At 39.4% G+C, this 25468-nt stretch overlaps 1 protein-coding gene across 4 annotated transcripts in view; it reads left to right on the plus strand.

The window, feature by feature from the left end:
- Positions 1–25468, plus strand: part of LOC124611329 (pyrroline-5-carboxylate reductase-like) — a 78437-nt gene that overhangs the window by 22409 nt on the left and 30560 nt on the right. For all 4 annotated transcript variants that reach the window (XM_047140237.1, XM_047140238.1, XM_047140236.1 and 1 more), the window contains 2 exons: positions 5700–5857; positions 15044–15125. In XM_047140237.1, the coding sequence (XP_046996193.1) occupies positions 5700–5857; positions 15044–15125 (240 nt within the window). The remainder of the gene's footprint in view (positions 1–5699; positions 5858–15043; positions 15126–25468) is intronic.

Consider the following 25468-nt stretch of genomic DNA (forward strand, 5'->3'; position numbering starts at 1 on the left):
ATCCATTCAGCCGTTGCGTCACTTAAACAAAATTTACACAAAAAATAGCAATATCAACATCTAAATACATATGACCAAATCACTATAGAGTGTGTGGTGGAGGTTACCATGTTAGGGTTTCTTCCCATTCGATTTGTGTATGGAACACTGGAAGAATGGTTTCTTAAATCCTGAAATGTCTCCATGCGTATGGCATTTAGTGTCATCTTGTCTCAATCCATATTGGAAATGGTAGTCAAAGACACCCCATTTAATTCTGGTTCCCAAAACTTTGTTAACCATTAATGGGATAGCTGGCATCCATTTTTAAACATCTGCCAGTTCAGGTTTTACGACATCTCTGTGACACTCCCACAGGTCATACAAACCTGTCACCATAGATGCTGCCCTTTTGTATATATGTTCTTTACCCCTAGTAGACCTATTTGGTATAAGCATGCATTTGAACCACTTCTAGGACAGTATACTGATGCTGCCTCTTCTTTAGTCTTTTTCTTCTTCTTGTTTATCCTGGCTTCTTGACATCTCTTGTGAAGAGACATGATACAAGTTCTGTGGTGGTGTAGGACAATTAATGAAGTTACACAACAGTTAATAATTTAACTTTTGAAGCTGCCGGTTTATTGGTATTTATGGAAAGAAAAACACTCTCATACACTCAGCAAACTTCATGTAACATTTTGTGTGTGTTATGGGCTTTAATATGTCACAAATTGTTCTAATGAATTAATTAAGCTGCTTTACAGTGTTGCTAGGCAACTTAATCAACAAGGTGATGCATGTCTCAATTAAAACTGGACCTCGATATTTTGAATAAACTTTCGGTTCATTTTTTTTTTCAAATTCAGCACTAGACTCAAAATTAATTTCCAACTTTGTGCATTAAGTCCAACTGCATTTGAAATTACTGTATGCAATTTACTGGACAGTTTGATCACGCACTGGCGTGTAACGTATTTCAAATCGAGCATGCAGGTTTCAGTTTTCCCTAATGGGCTAAACGACTCTTCTGTAATAACGTGATGTGTGTATCTCACGTAAAGTTTAAATGAAACTGGATTTACTCTCCATTTGGATAATGATCACAAAATAAAATTCACCACATAGATCAGTGAACTGTACACATGCACTTCTAGCACTGTAAGTGATAACTCTTTTCAGAGTAAAAGCTGCACATAAATTAACTTTTTTTATGCATACAAAATTCAAAACACCTTTATATTAAACAAATAAATTATGGCATGTAATTATTAATCAAACATCTCTGTTTCTGAATAAACTTCAAGAACTTGTATTTCATAATCCATAAAATTTTGTCCTAGGGGTGGGAAATTGCCCCTAAAGGCGGAAGAATCAGCAATGATCAACGACATGAGGATGCAGAAGGCAATGGAAACCACTGCATTAAAGACACGTAACGTGTATCCACAGGACATGTGGCCTGTAATTGAAGAAGTGTCATGATGATCTCTCCATTGGCAAAAGATTCCGGAATAGTCCCCCATTCGGATCTCCGGGAGGGGACTGCCAAGGGGGAGGTTACCATGAGAAAAAGATTGAATAATCAACGAAAGGATAACGTTCTACGAGTCGGGGAGTGGAATGTCAGAAGCTTGAACATGGTAGGGAAATGTAGAAAATCTGAAACGGCAAATGCAAAGGCTCAATCTAGATATAGTAAGGGTCAGTGAAGTGAAGTGGAAGGAAGACAAGGATTTCTGGTCAGATGAGTATCGGGTAATATCAACAGCAGCAGAAAATGGTATAACAGGTGTAGGATTCGTTATGAATAGGAAGGTAGGGCAGAGGGTGTGTTACTGTGAACAGTTCAGTGACCGGGTTGTTCTAATCAGAATCGACAGCAGACCAACACCGACAACGATAGTTCAGGTATACGTGCCGATGTCGCAAGCTGAAGATGAACAGATAGAGAAAGTGTATGAGGATATTGAAAGGGTAATGCAGTATGTAAAGGGGGATGAAAATCTAATAGTCATGGGCGACTGGAATGCAGTTGTAGGAGAAGGAGTAGAAGAAAAGGTTACAGGAGAATATGGGCTTGGGACAAGGAATGAAAGAGGAGAAAGACTAATTGAGTTCTGTAACAAGTTTCAGCTAGTAATAGTGAATACCCTGTTCAAGAATCACAAGAGGAGGAGGTATACTTGGAAAAGGCCAGGAGATACGGGAAGATTTCAATTAGATTACATCATGGTCAGACAGAGATTCCGAAATCAGATACTGGATTGTAAGGCATACCCAGGAGCAGATATAGACTCAGATCACAATATAGTAGTGATGAAGAGTAGGCTGAAGTTCAAGACATTAGTCAGGAAGAATCAATATGCATAGAAGTGGGTTACGGAAGTACTAAGGAATGACGAGATACATTTGAAGTTCTCTAACGCTATAGATACAGCAATAAGGAATAGCGCAGTAGGCAGTACAGTTGAAGAGGAATGGACAGCTCTAAAAAGGGCCATCACAGAAGTTGGGAAGGAAAACATAGGTACAAAGAAGGTAGCTGCGAAGAAACAATGGGTAACAGAAGAAATACTTCAGTTGATTGATGAAAGGAGGAAGTACAAACATGTTCCGGGAAAATCAGGAATACAGAAATACAAGTCGCTGAGGAATGAAATAAATAGGAAGTGCAGGGAAGCTAAGATCAAATGGCTGCAGGAAGAATGTGAAGACATCGAAAAAGATATGATTGTCGGAAGGACAGACTCAGCATACAGGAAAGTCAAAACAACCTTTGGTGACATTAAAAGCAACGGTGGTAACATTAAGAGTGCAACGGGAATTCCACTGTTAAATGCAGAGGAGAGAGCAGATAGGTGGAAAGAATACATTGAAAGCCTCTATGAGGGTGAAGATTTGTCTGATGTGATGGAAGAAGAAACAGGAGTCGATTTAGAAGAAATAGGGGATCCAGTATTAGAATCGGAATTTAAAAGAGCTTGGGAGGACTTACGGTCAAATAAGGCAGAAGGGATAGATAACATTCCACCAGAATTTCTAAAATCATTAGTGGAAGTGGCAACAAAACGACTATTCACGTTGGTGTGTAGAATATATGAGTCTGGCGATATACCATCTGACTTTCGGAAAAGCACCATCCACACAATTCCGAAGACAGCAAGAGCTGACAAGTGCGAGAATTATCGCACAATCAGCTTAACAGCTCATGCATCGAAGCTGCTTACAAGAATAATATACAAAAGAATGGAAAAGAAAATTGAAAATGCGCTAGGTGACGATCAGTTTGGCTTTAGGAAAAGTAAAGGGACGAGAGAGGCAATTCTGACGTTACGGCTAATAATGGAAGCAAGGTTAAAGAAAAATCAAGACACTTTCATAGGATTTGTCGACCTGGAAAAAGCGTTCGACAATATAAAATGGTGCAAGCTGTTCGAGATTCTGAAAAAAGTAGGGGTAAGCTATAGGGAGAGACGGGTCATATACAATATGTACAACAACCAAGAGGGAATAGTAAGAGTGGACGATCAAGAACGAAGTGCTCGTATTAAGAAGGGTGTAAGACAAGGCTGTAGCCTTTCGCCCCTACTCTTCAATCTGTACATCGAGGAAGCAATGATGGAAATAAAAGAAAGGTTCAGGAGTAGAATTAAAATACAAGGTGAAAGGATATCAATGATACGATTCGCTGATGACATTGCTATCCTGAGTGTAAGTGAAGAAGAATTAAATGATCTGCTGAATGGAATGAACAGTCTAATGAGTACACAGTATGGTTTGAGAGTAAATCGGAGAAAGACGAAGGTAATGAGAAGTAGTAGAAATGAGAACAGCGAGAAACTTAACATCAGGATTGATGATCACGAAGTCAATGAAGTTAAGGAATTCTGCTACCTAGGCAGTAAAATAACCAATGATGGACAGAGCAAGGAGGACATCAAAAGCAGACTCGCTATGGCAAAAAAGGGATTTCTGGCCAAGAGAAGTCTACTAATATCAAATACCAGCCTTAATTTGAGGAAGAAATTTCTGAGGATGTACGTCTGGAGTACGGCATTGTATGGTAGTGAAACATGGACTGTGGGAAAACCGGAACAGAAGAGAATCGAAGCATTTGAGATGTGGTGCTATAGACGAATGTTGAAAATTAGGTGGACTGATAAGGTAAGGAATGAGGAGGTTCTACGCAGAATCAGAGAGGAAAGGAATATGTGGAAAACGCTGATAAGGAGAAGGGACAGGATGATAGGACATCTGCTAAGACATGAGGGAATGACTTCCATGGTACCAGAGGGAGCTGTAGAGTGCAAAAACTGTAGAGGGAGACAGAGATTGGAATATGTCAAGCAAATAATTGAGGACGTAGGTTGCAAGTGCTACTCTGAGATGAAGAGGTTAGCACAGGAAAGGAATTTGTGGCGGGCCGCATCAAACCAGTCAGTAGACTGATGACAAAAAAAAAATTTATAGCCTGAGAGAAATTATTAGCTTGCTATAATGGGTCAAGATCACAGTCAACTCGTGTCTGGACTATGAAGTCACGAATTGACACTGTCTGTTGAGTAATTTACTGACTTTTATAACGAATTCGATGCCCCCTTGCATTGCTACAACAGGATACAAAAGTATATTGCAAACGATCTCTTTCTTTACACTGGCTACATTTTTCCCTTACATCGCTTAAAAATATATATACACAGAAAATAGCAATATCAACATCTACAAACATACTGCGCAAACCACTACGAAGTGTGTGGTGGAGGGTACTCCTATTGTACTGTGGTAGGGTTTCTTCCCATTAGATTTGCATATGGAGCACTGGAAGAATGGTTGCTTAAGTGCCTCTGTGTAGTATTCTCGTATAAATCAGTTTGCCACTTGCTTTACCTACAACTGAGTCCACGAGATCATTCCATTTCATATTCGTGAACATTTTTACAGCCAAATACTTGTATGAATTGACTGATTCTATTTGTTAGTCATTGGTATTGTAATCATAGGACACTGTGTTTTTGTGCTTCATGGTGTGCACAATTTTCTATTTTGAGTATTTAAAGCTGGTTGTCTAGTTTTACATCTCTTTGAAAACTTTTCAAGATTTGCCTGGATATTTGTGCAGCTTTTTTCAGGTGGTAATTCATTCTAGACAATTAAATCATGTGAAAAAAGTGTTGTTACTGTAAATATTGCATTCCAGTGATTAATGTTCAGAGGGAACTTACCTGGAGTTATGTAATAAATGACAGTGTGACGAGCTATGAGGTTCAAAAGGTGTAAAAATTATTATTTTGTGCCATAGAAATTTCCTGATTCCATTCCATTAGTATGATTTGTTGTAATTTTTCTGTCAAATCTCTGCTGTGACATAATTACCAGTTGTTGCCTTCACCCTTTTAATAGGAGTGTTGTTTCCTTACAACTTCATTTTTTAAAATCATTTATCGTATTATTTTGGTATATGTGCTAAGAAGAACATAGATTGACTGAATTAAACAGTGTTGAAATGTTTGTGTCATTTTGTTTGATAACAATATAAAATTTTAAGTATTTGTTCGTTGCTCAAAATTTATGCCCTTTAACTATCCAGGCTTGATTTTTGGAGATTGTAGGTAATACATGAAAATTATGGCTGTGAACATTTTACATTCTCGTAAGACATAGAAATTTTTTTTTTCCAAGAAAAATTTGATCCTGACAGTTATTTCAATCATTTCCAGGTTGTGTTGTGGAAAACTCTGATGTTATATTTCTCGCAATGAAACCAATTTACTTGGATGCAGCATTGATGGACATAAAAAATACTTTGAAGCAACCGGTCAGCAATAAACTCTTTGTTTCATTGTTGGCTGGCGTGCCATTGAAAGTACTTGAGGAGGTAAGATGGGTTTTCATTGTATATTCGGCTAATACTGATTTGCATATATCTCAAATCGGTTATTTTCATGTTTAAGGTGCCGACCTCTCCCACTCCTTTGTAATTATTTGTGCATTTTGGTCTGTTTTGTGATGAACAAAAAACTAATAGTTTTTCAAATGTTATTTTGTGTAACTCAGCAGTACTGAGCATCTATTTGTGTTTTCGATAGTGTATGAGGTAATAAATCCTTGCAGAATGTGTAGTCAGTCCTGCTGTGTCAAGGACTAGAATCGATCTGTGGTTATTCCTTGCCTGTCATAAGAGGTGAATAAAAGGAGTCCTATACCTAATGACGCTTTTACATTGACAGTTTGCCCATCATGCACTGTGATCTCTGCACCTACTATTAGAATGGATTTATATTTACATTCAGTCCACTACTGTAGCTGATCTGTTTTGGGCAGGCGGGAGGTCATCATGTATCCTCACAGTTGTAGCCCCCTGATAATGCAGGGATTACACTGTTGATGCCAGAGCTGTAATATCCCCATGTATGTGAGGAGTAAGTGCCTGGCCATTCCGGGGCACTGGGACTATCGGCAATGGCTACTATTCCAGGTAGCCTGTGCTGTGGCAGTGCATTTTTAACCGGGAAATCGGGGAAAAATCCACGAATTTGATTTGTCCGTGCATGTTCCCTGATGCAGTAACTACCATCCTAACTTCCTGACCTGGATGTGCATGGCAAATTAGAACTACTTATCTGACCATGTACATGCTTGAATCACAGTGTTCATTTAGTGAATTGGAGTTCTGTAGCACTTCAGCATAGACTCGATAAAATCCATAATCAAATCCTTAAAAACCTTAGCAATGACACCATAAAACATGTTCTTGGGGTTTTCTGTTTCATTGTTTAGCTGGTAAGGGAGTTCACGGCCCCCCCCCCCCCCCCCCAAACAACCATCCCCTCTCAACCCCTGCCCCTTCCCACCCCCCACCCAAGTGGTGGGAGAGTATTATTATTCTCCATGAAAAGACTCGTAAATTTTTACTAATTATTGACCAATCTCTCCAACAAATGGACTGCGTAAATTATTCAAAATAATGGTCAACTGTGGACATGTGTTGTTTGCTGGAATTCGAAGGACATTTATCGCAATTTCAGTGGCTCTAGGGTATTCCAATCCTCTGCAGACCAATTGATTTGTCTGGAATCTGCAGTGCGCAGTGCTTTCACACATTGCCAACAATTGGTTGCTGTGTTCTTTGATCTGCTGGTGGTGTAGAATACCACCTGGCACCATCATATTCTGACTAATCTGCACAAGTGGGACTCCAGGCCTGCTTACCTATTATTATACAGAACTTTCTATCCCTAGGACTGTTCTGGGTCCGGACAGGCTCTTAGTGACAAATGTGTACAGGGACCTGGGGTCCCTCAGAATCAGTTTTGACCATAATTCTCTTTGCCATCACTGCGACATCATGGCTGCAGTGGGATCATCGGTCTCACCATCATTGTATGAGTATATGGACAATCTTTGCTTGTATTAAAGATCTTCATCGTGGTGCACCACAGAGAGTCAGCTTCAGGGGGCCTTGCAGAAAGTACATAACTTGGCCATGAATCAAGGGTATCAGTTTTCTCCCATGAAAATTTGAGTCATGCACTTTTGTAGAGTCCGTCATACACTTTTGTAGTCAGGACTGTGCACTCACACCCAGAACTTTACCTCAGTAATCAGTTACTTGAAGTCATTTAAACTGTAAACTTCTTAGTCTCATATTTGACAATAAGTTAACATGATTACCCTCATGTATGTCGGCTCAAGGCAAATTTACATGGGGAAATGTAATACCCTCAGGTTTCTCACCAGTACATGGTGCGCAGACCACACAGTTCTCTTGTGGTTCTAAAATGCTTTGATTTTATTCCACCTGTCACAATGTATTGCTTACAGGTTGACAGCACTGTCAGTTCTGAGCTTGTTAGACCCTATCCAGCACAGATGGAGCTTTTGGTACAAGCCCTGTAGATAGTCTACAGATGGAAGCTGGTATGCCACCACTGAGGGTCAGATACCAGCAACTGGCAAACTATACTGACACAGTCTGTCAGACGCGTACCCATCCGTGTTATTCAACTCTGTTTCACAACCAGCAGTTCAGACTGTTTACGAATCACCCAAAAATGGGTAGACCAACTGGAGTACAATTGGAAGCTCTGTGCAAGGACCTCTAACAGTCCACTCATGTCTGTGATGTGGAGTCCCCTCTCGGCATCCTCTGTGGTATGTACTCAGTCCTATGATTCAGATGGACTTCTTTTGAGGCCCTAAGAAAAATGCTGATCCCACCATTCTTTGATGCCTGTTCTGTTCAGTTTTCTTTGACTATCCATATTTCACAAGCATCTGCATGAATGGACTGAAAATAATGACTGGGCCAGTTTTGCTTTTGCACACACAAGGGGCACGAGGAGTATTCTCTTCAGAGTGTGTGAGTGTATAAACTGCAGAATTGGACACCATATCATGGGTTCTGCAGTACCTTAAAAGTCTCGCCTCAGAGGACTTCCTGGTTTGTAGAGTGTCCATGAGCTGTATACCAGGCATATCACAGTACACCAGAAACCTTTTGATTGCTACCATCCAAGATCTACTAGCTGACCACCACAACTCCAGTACGACAGTAACATTCATCTTGACACTGAACCATGTGGGTATTCCAGGAAATGAACTTGCTTACAAATTAAGTAAATAAGCAACTACTTGAGTCAAACTTGTATAAAAGCAATCACTGGAGACAAACTTTGAGTACCAGGCACAGACTCAAGATTGCAAGTATGACATCACATTTTGAAAACCTGGGATATGGGATGGCAGGCCGCCACAACCTTCAACAAGCTGAGAGCAATTGAGAGCACCACCAAAGCATGCCGTACTTCTCTTTGGGTTTCTCAGAAAATTGCCATCGTACTGTGCTGACTGTGTGTTGGCCACAACAGACTTACTCACAGGTTCCATTAGTGTATGGAGGACTCACCTCATTGCAGCTTTGGTAGTCCTCTCACGACCGCCCATATTCTTGTTAAGTATGGTCTGCTGGCTGGTTTGAGATGAGCTGTCAACTTGCTTGCCTCATTACCTAGATACTTGTGGATGATCGGTTAGCAGCTATGAAAGTTCTAAGTTCCCAGAGGGAAAACAGATTTTACAACAAAATTTAACGAACCTTCATGTTTGGTGTCTGGGTTGGTTGTGGACAGAGTACCTCTTGCTGTGGCAGGTGTCCCATGTGGTCTCAGGCTTCTTTCTCCCTCCGCATTGTCACATATTTTTAAACTTTTGTGTGTGTATTTTATTTATCTAACTGTTTAAGATAATTAGCTCTCCAGTCCACACTGTCTGCATTTCCTTACCTCATTTTAATTTGTTGCCTCATTTTAGTTGTACTCCTGTGATGACCCTTCTTAGTGTATCCCTCAGTGACTAGTTAGTTTTTAGCTGCCTGTTTTCTCCTCTCACTTCTAACTATCCTGCTAGAGAGCTACTGCCACTCGTGTTTTCAACCGCGATGACATGGTCACAGACCCTGTAGCTAACAAATCTCTTTGTCACTTTTCCTATGAACTGAGGAAATGATAACTAAGTACTTTAGCCCCGTTTAATGCTTAATTATAATCATAATAATCATCATCATCGTCATTGTCATTGTCGTCAATGTATAGTCAATGGTTAAAGCAAGAAGAAAAACGTTTTCACTCTAGTTATAGTACTGTCAAGATTGTTATGCAGTAGATTTACAGTCCTTGACAATAACTTAGAAGTGGTGTCATATACATGTAAGAATTGATACATTTTTGTCTTCCATTGCTAAAATATCACAGTGGAACTCAGGTTCTAATGTTGCTTTGATAGTTAATACTGAATCTGAAAAAAAGTATCTGAAATGATTTGTGCTTGCTGTTAATTGTAAAAGAATTATTTCATTATTGTGCTTACATAGCTTAAGTTTGTAGGAACCTTGCTGATAGTGTATTCTGCTCTTATTAGTTGATCAACAATTTTCATTTCAAAAGGTGTTCAAGAAAATTTATTTACTTCTTGCTGAGACTGTTGTCTTCAGTTTTATCAGGATGTTTCTAGGTGAATCAGAGAGAACTTAATTATTGTGTGGTCATTCATTCCATGCATTATGTACAAAAAACGCAGGTTCACAAATTTCTGTCTAGCAGCAACATACTAAAAATTTAGAACTATTTGCTTGCCATCTTTATATCTTATAAAAATTTATGTATGGTACATACACTGAGATGACAAAAGTTCCTAATATCATGTCATATCTCGTTTTGCCCAGCATAATGCAGCAACTTGACATGGCATGGACTCAATAAGTCATTGGAAGTCCTCTGCAGAAATATTGAGCCATGCTGCCCCTATAGCCATCCATAATTGTGAAAGTGTTGTTGGAGCAGGATTTTGTGCATGAACTGACCTTTAGATTGTGTCCCATAAATGTTCGATAGGATTTATGTAGGGTGATCTGGGAGGCCAAATCACTCATTCAAATTGTCCAGCAATTGCGAACAATTGTGGCCCGGTGACATGGCGCATTGTCATCCATAAAAACTCCATTGTTGTTTGGGAACATGAAGTCCATGAATGACCACAGGTGGTCTCAAAGTAGCCTAATATAACCATTCCAGTCTATGATCTGTTCTGTTGGACCAAAAAACCCAATCCATTCCATGTACATACAACCCACACCGTTATATAACCACCAGCTTGCACAGTGCCTTGCTGATGACCTGTGTCCATGGCTTTGTGGTAGCACTTGAACCCTACCATCAGGTCTTACCAAGTGAGATTGGGACTCATCTGCCCAAACCAAGATTTTCCAGTTGTCTAGGGTCCAACTGATAAAATTAATAGCCCAGGAGAGACATTGCAGGTGACGTTGTGCTATTAGCAAAAGCATCCGAGTCGATTACCTGCTCCCATAGCCCATTAACACCACATTTCACTGCACTGTTCTAACGGATATGTTTGTCGTATGTCCCACATTGATTTTTGTGGTTACGTTGCAGAGTGTTGCTTGTCTGTTAGCACTGACAACAGTGTGCAAATTCCACTGCTCTCGGCTGTTAAGTGTAGGCAGCTGGCCATTGTGATATCCATGGTGAGAAGGAATGCCTGAAATTTGGTATTCTTAGCACATTCTTGACACTGTGGATCTCAGAATATTGAGTACCTTAACAATTTCTCAAATGGAATGTCCCATGGGTCTAGCTCCAGCTACCATTCCGCGCTCCTGTCATGCTGCCATAATCACATCAGAATTTGTTTCACTGCACTGCTTTCTTTTGTACTTTGTGAACATGATACTACCCCCATTTCTAAATGTACATGTCCAAGGTGTATATTTGCTGCGACAACCAGGAAATCTGGGAAAAACTGGGAAGTTCTTTATCGGAGAGAGAACCAGGAAAAACCTAGGAATTTTTTTAGAATTCCAGGAATTTTGTAATTCTTAGTTTTGAGTTAAATTTTTGTAATTTCAGCTTGTAGGAGCTGATAGTCTAACAAAGAATTTTACTTTAGCCCACTGCTGTTGAATAATACTGCAGCAATAAAACATAAAAGAGAGAAAAAGGCCAGTGTAAAACATAAGTTGCAAAGAAAATGTGCCATATACAACAAAAAAACACCTTGCACACATAAGTGTCGTATGTTGTGAATAGCTACTTTCATTTTCTGGTGAGATAACATGACATGAGCTATGATTGCTTGACAAAAGCGCATCACAATCTGTATTTCAGTGCTTCGTAAACTAATGTGCTGTGTTTGGTGGAATTCGTATTTATACTTTTGTAATACGAAAATATGCAGCATACATGTTGCTGCACAGCAAAGATCTTTCCAAAACGTGATATATTTTTGCTAGGTTTCATTTCCTAAAGTGCCGGCAAGTGGTATATAAAAACTGTACCATTCAAAGAATTGATAAGTTTTACAGTACCGTCACTTAACACAGAGAAGGTATATTTTCACTTAGGAAAATGTGTATTTTTATCTGGGAAAAAGTGTAATTTAACCGGGAAACATGGAAATTTTTTTTTCCTTGTCGGCATATACACGCTGATGTCACTGTCTCATGACTTTTGTGACCTCAGTGTATGGTGGACAAAAATGTGGTAACACCAAAAACACAACACATTACTATCCCTGATACAGTATAGGAAAACTGTTGGTATCCAAACCAGCTTGCCTTGTCTTTGAATGGTTCAGTACAGGTACTGCATGGTTTTTGAGGGAATCTTATATCATTCTTCCTACCAAATAGCAGCAAATTCAGGTAGAGGTGTTGGAGGTGGTTAGCAATTGCGCAGCTTTCTCTCCAAATTAGACCACAAAAGCTCAATAATATTGAGATATGTTGACTTTGGTGGCCAGGAGAGTTGACACACTTCATCCTCATACATTTAAAAGCAGTCCTGGACAATGTGAGCTGTTTGAACTGGGGCCCTGTCATTTTCGATCACAGCAGCTCCATTGTAGCACAGACATTGTATCATGGGATGGACTTGATCTGCCAGTATGGTCACATAATCTTCAGCAGTAATGTGACCTTGCAGAGTAACCATGGGGCCCATAGAATACCGTCATGTGGTTGCTGAAATCATCACCAAACCACCACTATGTTTCACTCTTTGAACGTAAAACTGGGCAGGAGTTGGAAACAGTATGAAATAAGACTCATCTGGCCAAATGCCTTTCTTCTATTGCTCCATAGTCCAAGTTTAATTAATGGCTTCAGCACCCCGTTTTTGTAATATGGGCATTTGCATGATTGGTGAGTGATTCTGGAATTGTAGCCCACCCTGCAGCTCCCTGATTCTGGAACTCCCTTTGTGTTATTTTGGTGCTGACACTGTTAACAAGTCTGACATTCAGTTCTGCAGTGAATTTTGTAGCTGCCTTCATCTTCTTTTTGTCGCAGTCCTCTCGAATAACTGTGTCATTATCACTCAATGCGCACTTTCATCAGTGATGTGACTTAGCATATGATGTTTCTTAGCTTTGCCTGTATGCTTTATAAATCTTCAAAGTGGTACCTCTGGAAACGTCAAGCTATGTTGGTTACAGATGCACGTACCATATGAATGCCAACGCTTTGACCATGTTTAAATCCACTTAGTACGCAGCTACACACAACACTGTTCTGACCCTGATTGGTATTTGGAACATGTTGGGGACATTGCACAGATGCTGTTTGTGGTCATGTACATCAGCACAACCTGCAGGCTTGGCTAGTGTCTGTGTTTATGTTCAAGTGTATATTTCTCATGGTGTTTCCATATTTTTGTCCAACCTCTATAGGTTTGTAGGTTCAACGTCTCCTCCTAAATTACTGGATCGACTTCAACCAAACTTAGTACATAAATCACTTGATATTTGGAAAGAAGCACTGTGGGGGTAGGAGCCACCTACCTCCTAAAAGGGTGAGAGTGGGGGTGACTCAGACTATATTCATGTAGTATTTGAGAATTAGTGCACTTCAGGGTTTCCAACAAGCTTTAAACATAATTTCAAAATCTATCTAAAATTTTTCTTGTTTACATTCTGAATGTCAAATATTTAAAACGTTCATTCATTTGTAAAGTAATAAAGAGTTTGAAGCTGTTTTACACAAAGGTGTCAGATCCTTTTAAGTAGCTCTGTGGGGTTAAGAACCACAGTCTACATCCCTTAGTGATGAGAATGAAAAGGGGATGACATTGAAGCAAAACTCAGGAACATACAGAAGTGAATACTATACACAGGAGAGGGGGATTTAGTATCTGCTGGGGTAGTCGTCTGAGGTGTCGGTCTATAAGTGGTACCAGCACCAGAGTTCTACTTGAGAGATACAATGAGCCCTTCAGCAGTCCGCATGGCAGGCACCCATAAAACTGTCTTGGTCTACCTCATACCTAGTATCACACAGGTCGACCGGTGGTCTCAGGCAGTATAAAATGTGTGGTAGAGCCCCCATTAAATGCCCTCAGCAGTCACTCATTAAACTAAAAAAAAGGGAATCGTTAGTAAATATTAGTTAAATGTGCAATTGGTTGTTAAACATTGCTCATTTTTGATTTTGTACTAGCAGGTAGATGATGAAGATAGGTACATTGTTTTTGTTAAGATTATTGGTCAAAATTATGAAAAGTATTTCTATGAGAAGTCTGTTACAACACAACAACTGATTGTTGTATTCTAAAACACAGTAGCACAGAAGGTTTAGATTTTGATATAAAATGTGGTATTTTTAGAAATGTTAATGTGTGTAAATTTTTGTGGCAAAAGCTACTCTTCAAAAAGTATTGAAAATTATTTGGTTTTTGTGTGAAACATGAAACACATGTGTAGGAAATTGACATTACAGAGTTCAGTGGAATATGCTGAAGTAATATTGCTTTGAATGTAGTAGATGAATTCACAAACTGAAACACTGAATCCTGTCAGAACTGGAACCGACTTGAATCTGCCCATGCACATTCTATAGAAGTAATACAGTTATTATTATACTGTGTTTGGTAACGTAGTTTTATTTATTTTGAATGTAGGATTGTTGATTTATTTGTTACATATGTCCTTTCTTTGTTGCATCAAAAGATTGGTGTGATATCATTTGTTTTTAAGATTTTTAATTTTGTTTTGGAGAGTTTATCACATGCTTTTCAAAGTAAGCAACATCACCATGTATTTCACACATTTGTAGTTCAGTTTTATGTTTCAGCGCATTTGACACCCTTTTGTGACAATTATAATCTACCTATCTTTGTTTCCATTATAACATCTCTTCTTAGTGCTATTTGCCCATCAAGTTTTTCCTCTTTTATTACTTAAGAATAGGTGATTTTATGAACCAGCAGCAACATGTGATATGTAAGCTTGTCAGGTTATAAGGAGGAGACTTATTTACACCCAGCGAAAATGGCTGCTGAGAAATGTGTTTTGGACAGAAATCAAAGACAAAGTGCGACTTCAGTGTATTAAGGAATGAAATTTCTGGTGACGTTAAATGATGAAACGGAAAACAGATTTCTTATCTCTCCGTACTCTGCCACATCTTTTGGTTGCACTTGTTATAATCTTATTTGCATATGTTCACATTTCATTGCGTCGACTCATCTGTAACACAGCATAAATTTTTCAGAAAATTCATAGGATTGTGCCAGATGCTCGTGTCATCCGTGTGATGCCAAACACACCAGTACTAGTTGGAGCAGGCTGTTCGGGTATGATTGTAATCTCTTATCTTTTGTATATACTTAGGAAAGTATAAATTGTTGGACTTTATTGTGTAGGACAAAGTGGAGAGAACAGGCCTGTACGGAAAGTAGTCCAACAGTGAATAACTAGAATTAGACTAAATGTTTGGACGGAACACTGGATAACAAGAGTTCAATAAATGATGCCACAAAGATAAAAGTTTACAGTGAAAATTAAATTGGGAGAGGGTATTTTAACTTAAGTAGTCACAAGTCCTTAAAGCTTAGAGAGAGTGAAGAGATTATCTCTTTTATACAGTTGTGAATTATATATTACAACTTGTGGAAAAAAGAATGTTTTTGCCCTGTTGGATGTTAAGACGAATGACATTCTTAATTCATGCCATTTGTTTGGTGTCATTATTTTGTGCTGTTTGTCTCATAATGGCATAACATGTAGCTTTGCATTGGTATATTTCTAAAATGTATTGAAAGAAACATGAAAAGATAAATACAAATGTTAGATGTATTAATGGTTTTTTATGCTGGCTTATGTGAACAACCAAGTGAGTGTGTAGGAGTTTGGAAAACTTTGCTCTATACACTATCTGAACTAAAGTATCTGGACACCTCTTTGTAATGTAGAGTAGACCACCAGCTATCGCAAGAGGCAGACCTACCAGTACAAAGGGAGGTGGGGGGGGGTTATTGTATTGTTAGTAGGGGTGGTTAATGTGTTGTTAGTAGAGAAGCAGTAACAGCAGAATGGGTCGATCAGGAGTGCTTATTGGCTTTGAATGTAGTCTAGTCATTGGATGTCCTCTGAGAAACAGATCTATTGGGGAGATTTCAACGTTTCCAAAGCTGCCCAAGTCGACTGTTGATGTGATTGTGAAATGGAAATGCGAAAGAACAACCACCCCTAAATCAAGACCAGTCATGAAGCAACATCTGCGAGGCAATAGTTCATAGACAATAACATTGCTGAAATGGGCTAGCCTACTCAGGGTCCTGACCTGAACCCAATAGAACGCCTCAACACCTGCTGAGGAAGAAATTACCATTCCTCCATTCATTCAGATACATTATTGAAAGTGTCCCCAAAAGAGTTAAAGCTTTCATAAAGGTGAGGGGTGGACACCACCTCCATATTTTGCCCGCTAGTAGGTGTCCTGATACTTCCGTTCACATAGTGCATATACTCAGTGATTTCTTTTTAAGTAGTATGAGACATAATTTCTTCTTCTTCTTCTTCTTCTCCTGCTTATCATTACTATTATTATTGGTATTATTATTATTCCAGTAAAACTTGCTCAAAACGGAATCGCATGGCATCAAATTAATTTCCCAAATTGGGCAAGTTTCCGTATCACGCATAATTCAGTACGCTACGTAAAATGTCAGGTATCGTGAATAAAAGTGTAAATTTGTAATTATGCATGTATTTATTTACCTTCACTCCTGTACAGTAGGTTTTCATATACTGTATATTGTACAATAGAACACTAGACTTACATTAATTCACGAACAATATGGCATTTCTGTATTTTTATTCTAACTTTAAATTTGTTTATGTTGTGTGTACGTACATATTATTTCCACATTTATTTGTGTTACAGTTCATGTTTTTTTGACACATATCGAGGAGGGAAATCTGTTTGAATTACCTGTTCAAAATTGGAATTGTTTTTTTCTGCTCAATTTTTTGCACCATACAATAGTTCCAAAACGTGGGTGAATTGGTGTATTCTGCAAATTGCATAACATTGATTATGCATGCAACAGCTGGTTGAATTTGGTGGGAACCAAGCTGAATTCACATTTACTAGCTTTGACTTTCAGGTGGCAGGTTACATTGTCTATGAAAAGAAAAACTTCACAATCTCCTTTCTTCATTTTGGCATTGAGAGAGATCAGCTATCTTCCATAAGACCACTCACCATCCACATCCTTTTATTGCTTCATCATCTATCTGGAAACTTACTGATGTCTATGTTTTTGAAACAACGTGTTTTTCCACCTTTCGAATCACCAATGGCTTCTCCATTTCACCTAACATGTTTCTACACAGCAGTGTCTTTCCTCAGACATTTTTGCACCAGTGCACTTTTCTCTTCAAATTGCTAGAGATTTTGAAGGCAGTGCACGATAACAGACATTGAACAAGTTTTTTGGGTCATAATTTGAAATTAGATTGTACAGTATTGTCTTCCATTCTGCTGCTACACTTTCCTGCAAATCCTTAGCATCCTCGCACACATCATTTCACAGAATGTTGTGCCTAGCTTTGAAACTGTCCAGCCATGCTGTGGATGCCTTCACCTCCACATTTACAAGCAATTTAGGTCTTTCAGTGTCTCAATCTGCAACATGGGTCCAGACAAAGTTAAGTTTTCTGCCCAGGCACATTTGAACCATTCCTACACTATCTCATTAATTTCTTCATTTTCCCTTTTATTCATCTTCCTTTTCATTTCTTTGTTCCCTTTGATCCATTCATCCCATATATTATCCATGTTTCTTAAAGTATCATAAACTTGTATTTTACCACATCTTAAACGCATTATTATTTCATGTGGAGAGAGTTTGTCTTTCTCACTTGTGTCTGTTATCTTAACCTTTTTGTTAGGTGTTAGCAACTCACTTTTTGTTTGGCTTCATGTTATCACTTTAAGTGCTACTAGTGAACTGAAACCGGCAGGAAATAATGCAGGTAGTGCATTTCCTTTAAATGCTTGACCTTTCCGGGTGAAATCATTGTTTAATGGTACAACACCCACCTCATTCACTCATTCATGCAGATTGCAGTGGAGTGTTCATAGGTGTGCACCAATGTTCAAGTGTCGACCCATGCGTGTCAATAATAGTGGAAAATGAGACATGCCAATGGAGTGCTCACCAATGAACCGTTTCCTTTGCTGTGCCAACGCTGCACATAACTTGTTCATTGTTGCGCAGAGCTGTGTGGTTTGATGTCCCACCAAACCTCTTTTCTTGATTTTGTGCCTCTTAACAACATTTTCAGGGCTGTACAGTCTCTGTGTTAAAACTAGTGTACTTGTAGAGTTGAGAGTAACTAAGTTATACTGTATATAATAGTACAGTATAAGCTCTTTTGTGCATTACACAGTGAATTATTAATCAAGTCTTAAAATTTGGATTCTGTTTTTGTGTTAGGCATCTTCCGCTTCATACAAAAAATTAGCATATAAAAGTGCATTGAATGCATCGGGACTGAAATGCTTCAACGGTTGGGCAGATTTCCGAATTGTACACATTCTGCTCTTATCAAGTTTTACTATTATCACAATGTGATTCTGAATTTCTGACAATAATTAGATTTCTATATTATCTTTTAATGAAATTACTGCTATTAGATTTATGGTATGCATTGCCTTGGACCATCTGCGTGTTTACTTACAGACAATTGATATTATATTGTATTCTGCTCACTATCCTCAAGCTCTTCAACACTTTGTGAAAATTTCATGAAACGTTTTCTTCTCAGGTATTGGCTGTCTTGCATAAGATTAATCAAGCTGTAACATCAGTCTTATGATAAATTAGCTGTTTTTAGGTTCTAAGATTTTATTATATAACAGTTCATGGCAAAACTTGGACTATATAATAAAGGATAACTGAAATTTTACTAGAAATAGCTGCTCAAAATCTTTAAAATGGAGTTAGTACTTATATTTGCAGCATAATGTGTCTCTCTTTTGAACAAGAGACAGATTGCTATTTTATGCAGAATTTAATATCAAATAAAAGGTGCTGATACACAAAAGTTACACCTGGCTGATATCACTCCAACTTGATGGAGCTGCATGACACCAATTACATTTGAAGTAGTGGAAAAATGTTTCACTTATAATAATTGTACATAGTGACATTAGGCTGGTCACATGTACCCTTTGGAAGGGTAGGATCTGGTAGTGGGTATGACTGATCAGTTATGGATGGTAATTATTCAACTCTTGTTTCTACCAGAGCATTGATAATTACTCATATCTCATAATTAGTAGATACATAAGACAGGAAATTTGATGTGTAGATGTTTCCAAATAACAACTTTTAAAAAATAACAAGAAGTCAATTTTAAGATAAATATTTACAGTTTAAAATTACATTGGTAACAACAAATGACCACAGACTACAAAAAAAAAAAAAGATGTTTGTGATCACTGGAGCAAGAACAGCTTGACATATTGAAGAGATTCCTGTGACAGTGTTACATAAGCTGCAATAATGCAGGGATTCAAATTAACCGGAATTGTCAGAAACTAACATAGCCTTAATTATTAAGTTTATCCCAGAGAACAGTGGCATAAAATATGACAGAAGTACAGGCTACCATGCACTTAAGGAGGGCTAGGCATAATTTTTTTTAATATTTTGTGTAAATTGTAATAAATAGCTGGTTCCCACAGCACTAAAGAAGCTATTCAAGGCCCTCACACGTGCATGCAGCAAAATAAAGGACAGCACCAGTCCTCTGACATATTGCCTGATGAAATCATCAAAAAGAAGTTCACACTCATGTGACACACAGGGTACATCCATACTTAATAATAAACTAATGCTGCTAGTCAAGAGGATAATGTGCATGGGGCAGTACATTTGTAGTGTGTGGATAAGTTGAGAATTTGGATCTGATGGGAGGTTTGCTAGGATAGACAGTGCAACTGCAGTGACCACTCTGTCTGGATGGCTCAGTGGTCAGAGCATCTGCCTAGTGAGCAGGAGACCTGGGTTTGAATCCTGGTGGTACAGATTTTCAACTTTCCCCATTGATTTCAATCAATGCCCGCTCGTAGCCAAGTTGTGTAATTCCTTTATGTATAAAAAGCCCAATTGTTGCTAACTCTTGGAAAAACTAGCACTTGACCAGCACCCACAACTAGAAGTATTAAAAGTTTGTTAAACTCCACAAAACTTCTCTGAACAATGTTAAGAGTCCAAAACATGACACAGCAATAAAATTTTCGCAATTTATGAGGGCATACATATGAATAACTGAAAGTAACAACTTGAATATGCGGCTGATGCACCATACAGAATATTGTACCACATGCTTCTGGCATAATTCAAAACTGTGTCCCCTCTCCAGCATCCAGCCAGCCCTTAAACACCGTCAGGCTTGCTTATCTGCAACTACTAGCTTAGATGTAATTGCACATGCATATGGTTTGGTTTTGTGCTGATCACTTGTAAAGCTGTCACCATAAGTTGTGCAATAGATACCTCTCTCACATCAGTAAAAATATACAGGGTATCCTGCTATCATTTAAGAAAATCATCGAAGCTTGTAGAGGTAAAGCATCATGGATTTTTGTAAAACAATTATCAGCTCTCAAATTTCTTTTCTGTTATGCTAGAATTTCAGTGTGTGCTCCCTTGTCACTTGTAGAACATCAAGATGGTATTATGAATTCTGCCCATGTGCAAGACAGCATTGCTGCAGTGGCAGTTTTGATTGCTTCATTGATTCGTGCATGAAGGGAACAATGTCACTGACTAGTGTTGTGTACACAAAACACCACAAAAGAAGTGTAACGGTGTGACTTCGGGAGAGCATGGGGGCCATATGATGGGACCATCATGACCCATCCACCTCTCAGAAAATGTCATGCAGCACTTCCTGCAACTTTTGTGATGTACAATGAATTGTTTTGTAGGGGCTGCATCGAACTGCAGATTGCACTCTGCCGATATGTGCTTGAGACATATGGCGATGTCCATGTTGAGGATGTTCTTTGACACTGCTTGTCTCTTTAAAGTTCCTTTGTTTCTGCCAATCATGCCTTCCCATACTGACATGGATGACTTCATATTACCATTGTCAGAGATTTGGATTCTGCATACCAGATGACACATTGTGCCTTCTTCTGGTCTGTCACCAATTTAATGCATTCCAAGTAAAATCTTCAACAAAGGACTAAGGAAAAATTTGAAAGCTGCTAAATGTTTTACAACAAACCATAGTTCTCTATAAGTAATAATTTCCAAGTTATGAATTGTTTTGAAATTATGGTGCAACTTTTGCATGCCCCGTAGTTAGGATGTTAGAACAGACTGACTAAATTATTAATCGTGCCTTTAGTTTATATGTGACAAAGTGACACATCCTTAATGGGAAATTAGTTCCCCATTCTCCTAATGCAATCTGTTTTCTTTAAGTTTAGTCAAGCATGAATTAAGGAGTTTTAATTACTGTACTGAAACAGTGGCTGAAAATTACGTAATATACTACATAAAACATATATTCTACAAATAGTTTGTGGTGTGTATGTTAGTATCTTATCTCATGTTCCCCTTTGTTGGGAACTGTGGATTCCTATTCTAAGTGAAGACAATCTGACTGGATGGAAATTAAATAAAGTTTTTACTGCTTGTCTTGTTGCCATTGTTTTTTTTCTTGTCCAGAACATCCAGTCAGTCTCTGTCCTTTGCTGGCACTAAAACTTTAGGATTACTAAATTTCATTTATATCATGATCCATCACATTTGTAATTAATACATTAAAAGTTTTGTACAGTCACCTTCTTTATTTGAGTGAAAATAAAAACATCATTTGAAATAATACGATGTCGCCTAGAGCTAAAAAACAAATGTATGTGTCTGCTCCAGCAACCAGAATCACAGAACGATATAATTGTATGTAAGAATATTAAATTTTTTCTAAAATAAAAGCTAAGTAAGAGATCGTTGAAAAATATTGGTACTGTAGCTGGAGGCTGCTTCATTCATTTCTTTGCTTTACCATATAATTAAAAAGGTTTGCCACTTAGGGATGGTGCACACGAATGTAGTGTAAGCTGTCTGTTTAGTGGACTTGTTGCATCTTCTAAGTTTCCTGCCACTGAAACGCAACCTTTGGCTCGCCTTCCCCACAATATTAACTATGTGGTCTTTCCAACTGAAGTTGTTCGTAATTTTAACACCCAGGTACTTAGTTGAATTGACAGCCTTGAGAATTGTACTATTTATCGAGTAATCGAATTCCAACGGGTTTCTTTTGGAACTCATGTGGATCACCTCACACTTTTCGTTATTTAGCGTCAACTGCCACCTGCCACACCATACAGCAATCTTTTCTAAATTGCTTTGCAACTGATATTGGTCTTCGGATGACCTTACTAGACGGTAAATTACAGCATCATCTGCGAACAACCTAAGAGAACTGCTCAGATTGTCACCCAGGTCATTTATATAGATCAGGAACAGCAGGGGTCCCAGGACGCTTCCCTGGGGAACACCTGATATCACTTCAGTTTTACTCGATGATTTTCCGTCTGTTACTACGAACTGCGACCTTCCTGACAGGAAATCACGAATCCAGTTGCACAACTGAGACGATACCCCATAGGCCCGCAGCTTGATTAGAAGTCGCTTGTGAGGAACGGTGTCAAAAGCTTTCCGAAAATCTAGAAATATGCAATCAACTTGAGATCCCCTGTCGATAGCAGCCATTACTTCGTGTGAATAAAGAGCTAGCTGTGTTGCACACCTTCGAGGTGATTCATAATGTTTGAATACAGTATATGCTCCAGAACCCTACTGCAAACCGACGTCAATGATGTAGGTCTGTAGTTCGATGGATTACTCCTACTACCCTTCTTAAACACTGGTGCGACCTGCGCAATTTTCTAATCTGTAGGTACAGATCTATTGGTGAGCGAGCGGTTGTATATGATTGCTAAGTAGGGAGCTACTGTATCAGCGTAATCTGAAAGGAACCTAATCGGTATACAATTTGGACCTGAAGACTTGCCTGTATCAAGCGATTTGAGTTGCTTTGCAACCCCTAAGGTATCTCCTTCTAAGAAACTCATGCTAGCATCTGTTCGTGTTTCAAATTCTCGAATATTCCATTCGTCTTCCCTGGTGAAGGAATTTCGGAAAACTGTGTTCAATAACTCCACTTTAGCAGCACAGTCGTCGGTAACAGTACCATCGGCACTGCGCAGCGAACGTATTGACTGCGTCTTGTCGCTTGTGTACTTTACATATGACCAGAATTTCTTTGGATTTTCTACCAAATTTCGAGACAATGTTTCGTTGTGGAACTTATTAAAGGCATCTCGCATTGAAGTCCGTGCCAAATTTCACGCGTCTATAAATTTTAGCCAATCTTCGGGATTTCGCGTTCTTCTAAACTTCGCATGCTTTTTCCGTTGCCTGTGCAACAGCGTTTGGACCTGTTTTGTGTACCATGGTGGATCAGTTCCATCTCTTACCAATTTATGAGGTATGAATCTCTCAATTGCTCTTGCTACTATATCTTTGAATTTGAGCCACATCTCGTCTACATTTGCATAGTTGGTTCGGAAGGAATGGAGATTGTCTCTTAGGAAGGCTTCTGGTGACACTTTATCCACTTTTTTAATTAAAATTATTTTGCATTTGTTTCTGGTGGATTTGGAAGAAACGGTATTGAGCCTAGCTACAACGACCTTGTGATCACTAATCCCTGTATCAGTCATGATGCTCTCTATTAGCTCTGGACTCTTTGTGGCTAAGAGGTCAAGTGTGTTTTCGCAACCATTTACAATTCGCGTGGGTTCGTGGACTAACTGCTTGAAATAATTTTCAGAGAAAGCATTTAGGACAATCTCGGAAGATGTTTTCTGCCTACCACTGGTTTTGAACAAGTATTTTTGCCAACATATAGAGGGAAGGTTGAAGTCCCCACCAACTATAACCGTATGAGTGGGGTATTTATTTGTTATGAGACTCAAATTTTCTCTGAACTGTTCAGCAACTATATCATCGGAGTCTGGGGGTCGGTAGAAGGAGCCAATTATTAACTTAGTTCGGCTGTTAAGTATAACCTCCACCCGTACCAATTCGCACGGAATATCTACTTCGACTTCACTACAAAATAAACCACTACTGACAAACACAAACACTCCACCACCAATTCTGCCTAATCTATCTTTCCTGAATACTGGCTGAGACTTCGTAAAAATTTCTGCAGAACTTGTTTCAGGCTTTAGCCAGCTTTCTGTACCTATAACGACTTCAGCTTCTGCACTTTCTGTTATAGCGCTTGAAGCTCAGGGACTTTCCCAGCACAACTACAACAATTTACAACTACAATTCCGACTGTTCCTTGATCCAAGTTTGTCCTATATTTGCCATGCACTCTTTGAGATTGCAGCCCACCCCGTATTTTCCCGAGGCCTTCTAACCTAAAAAACCGCCCAGTCCACGCCACACAGCCTGCGCTACCCGTGTAGCCGCCAGCTGAGTGTAGTGAACTCCTGACCTATTCAGCGAAACCCGAAACCCCACCACCCTATGGTGCAAGTCAAGGAATCTGCAGCCAACATGGTCGCAAAACCGTCTGAGCCTCTGATTCAGACCCTCCGCCCAGCTCTGCACCAAAGGTCTGCAGTCGGTTCTGTCAGCGATGCTGCAGATGGTGAGCTCTGCCTTCATCTCGTAAGCAAGACCGGCAGCCTTCACCAAATCAGATAGCTGCTGGAATCCAGAGAGAATTTCCTCAGATCCAAAGCGACACACGTCAGGTCCGAACGCTGTTGCAGAGGCAACGGAAAAGCATGCGAAGTTCAGAAGAACGCGAAATCACAAAGATTGGCTAAAATTTACAGACGTGCGAAATTTGGCACGGACTTCAATGCGAGATGCCTTTAATAGGTTCCACAACGAAACATTGTCTCGAAATTTGGTAGAAAACCCGAAGAAATTCTGGTCGTATGTAAAGTACACAAGCGGCAAGACGCAGTCAATACCTTCGCTGCGCAGTGCCGATGGTACTGTTACCGACGACTGTGATGCTATGGTGTATCGTCTCAGTTGTGCGACTAGATTCGTGATTTCCTGTCAGGAAGGTTGTAGTTCATAGTAATACACTCCTGGAAATTGAAATAAGAACACCGTGAATTCATTGTCCCAGGAAGGGGAAACTTTATTGACACATTCCTGGGGTCAGATACATCACATGATCACACTGACAGAACCACAGGCACATAGACACAGGCAGCAGAGCATGCACAATGTCGGCACTAGTACAGTGTATATCCACCTTTCGCAGCAATGCAGGCTGCTATTCTCCCATGGAGACGATCGTAGAGATGCTGGATGTAGTCCTGTGGAACGGCTTGCCATGCCATTTCCACCTGGCGCCTCAGTTGGACCAGCGTTCGTGCTGGACGTGCAGACCGCGTGAGACGACGCTTCATCCAGTCCCAAACATGCTCAATGGGGGACAGATCCGGAGATCTTGCTGGCCAGAATAGTTGACTTACACCTTCTAGAGCACGTTGGGTGGCACGGGATACATGCGGACGTGCATTGTCCTGTTGGAACAGCAAGTTCCCTTGCCGGTCTAGGAATGGTAGAAC

This window comes from Schistocerca americana, chromosome 1, assembly GCF_021461395.2.
Source record: "Schistocerca americana isolate TAMUIC-IGC-003095 chromosome 1, iqSchAmer2.1, whole genome shotgun sequence".
Classification (NCBI taxonomy): domain Eukaryota; kingdom Metazoa; phylum Arthropoda; class Insecta; order Orthoptera; family Acrididae; genus Schistocerca; species Schistocerca americana.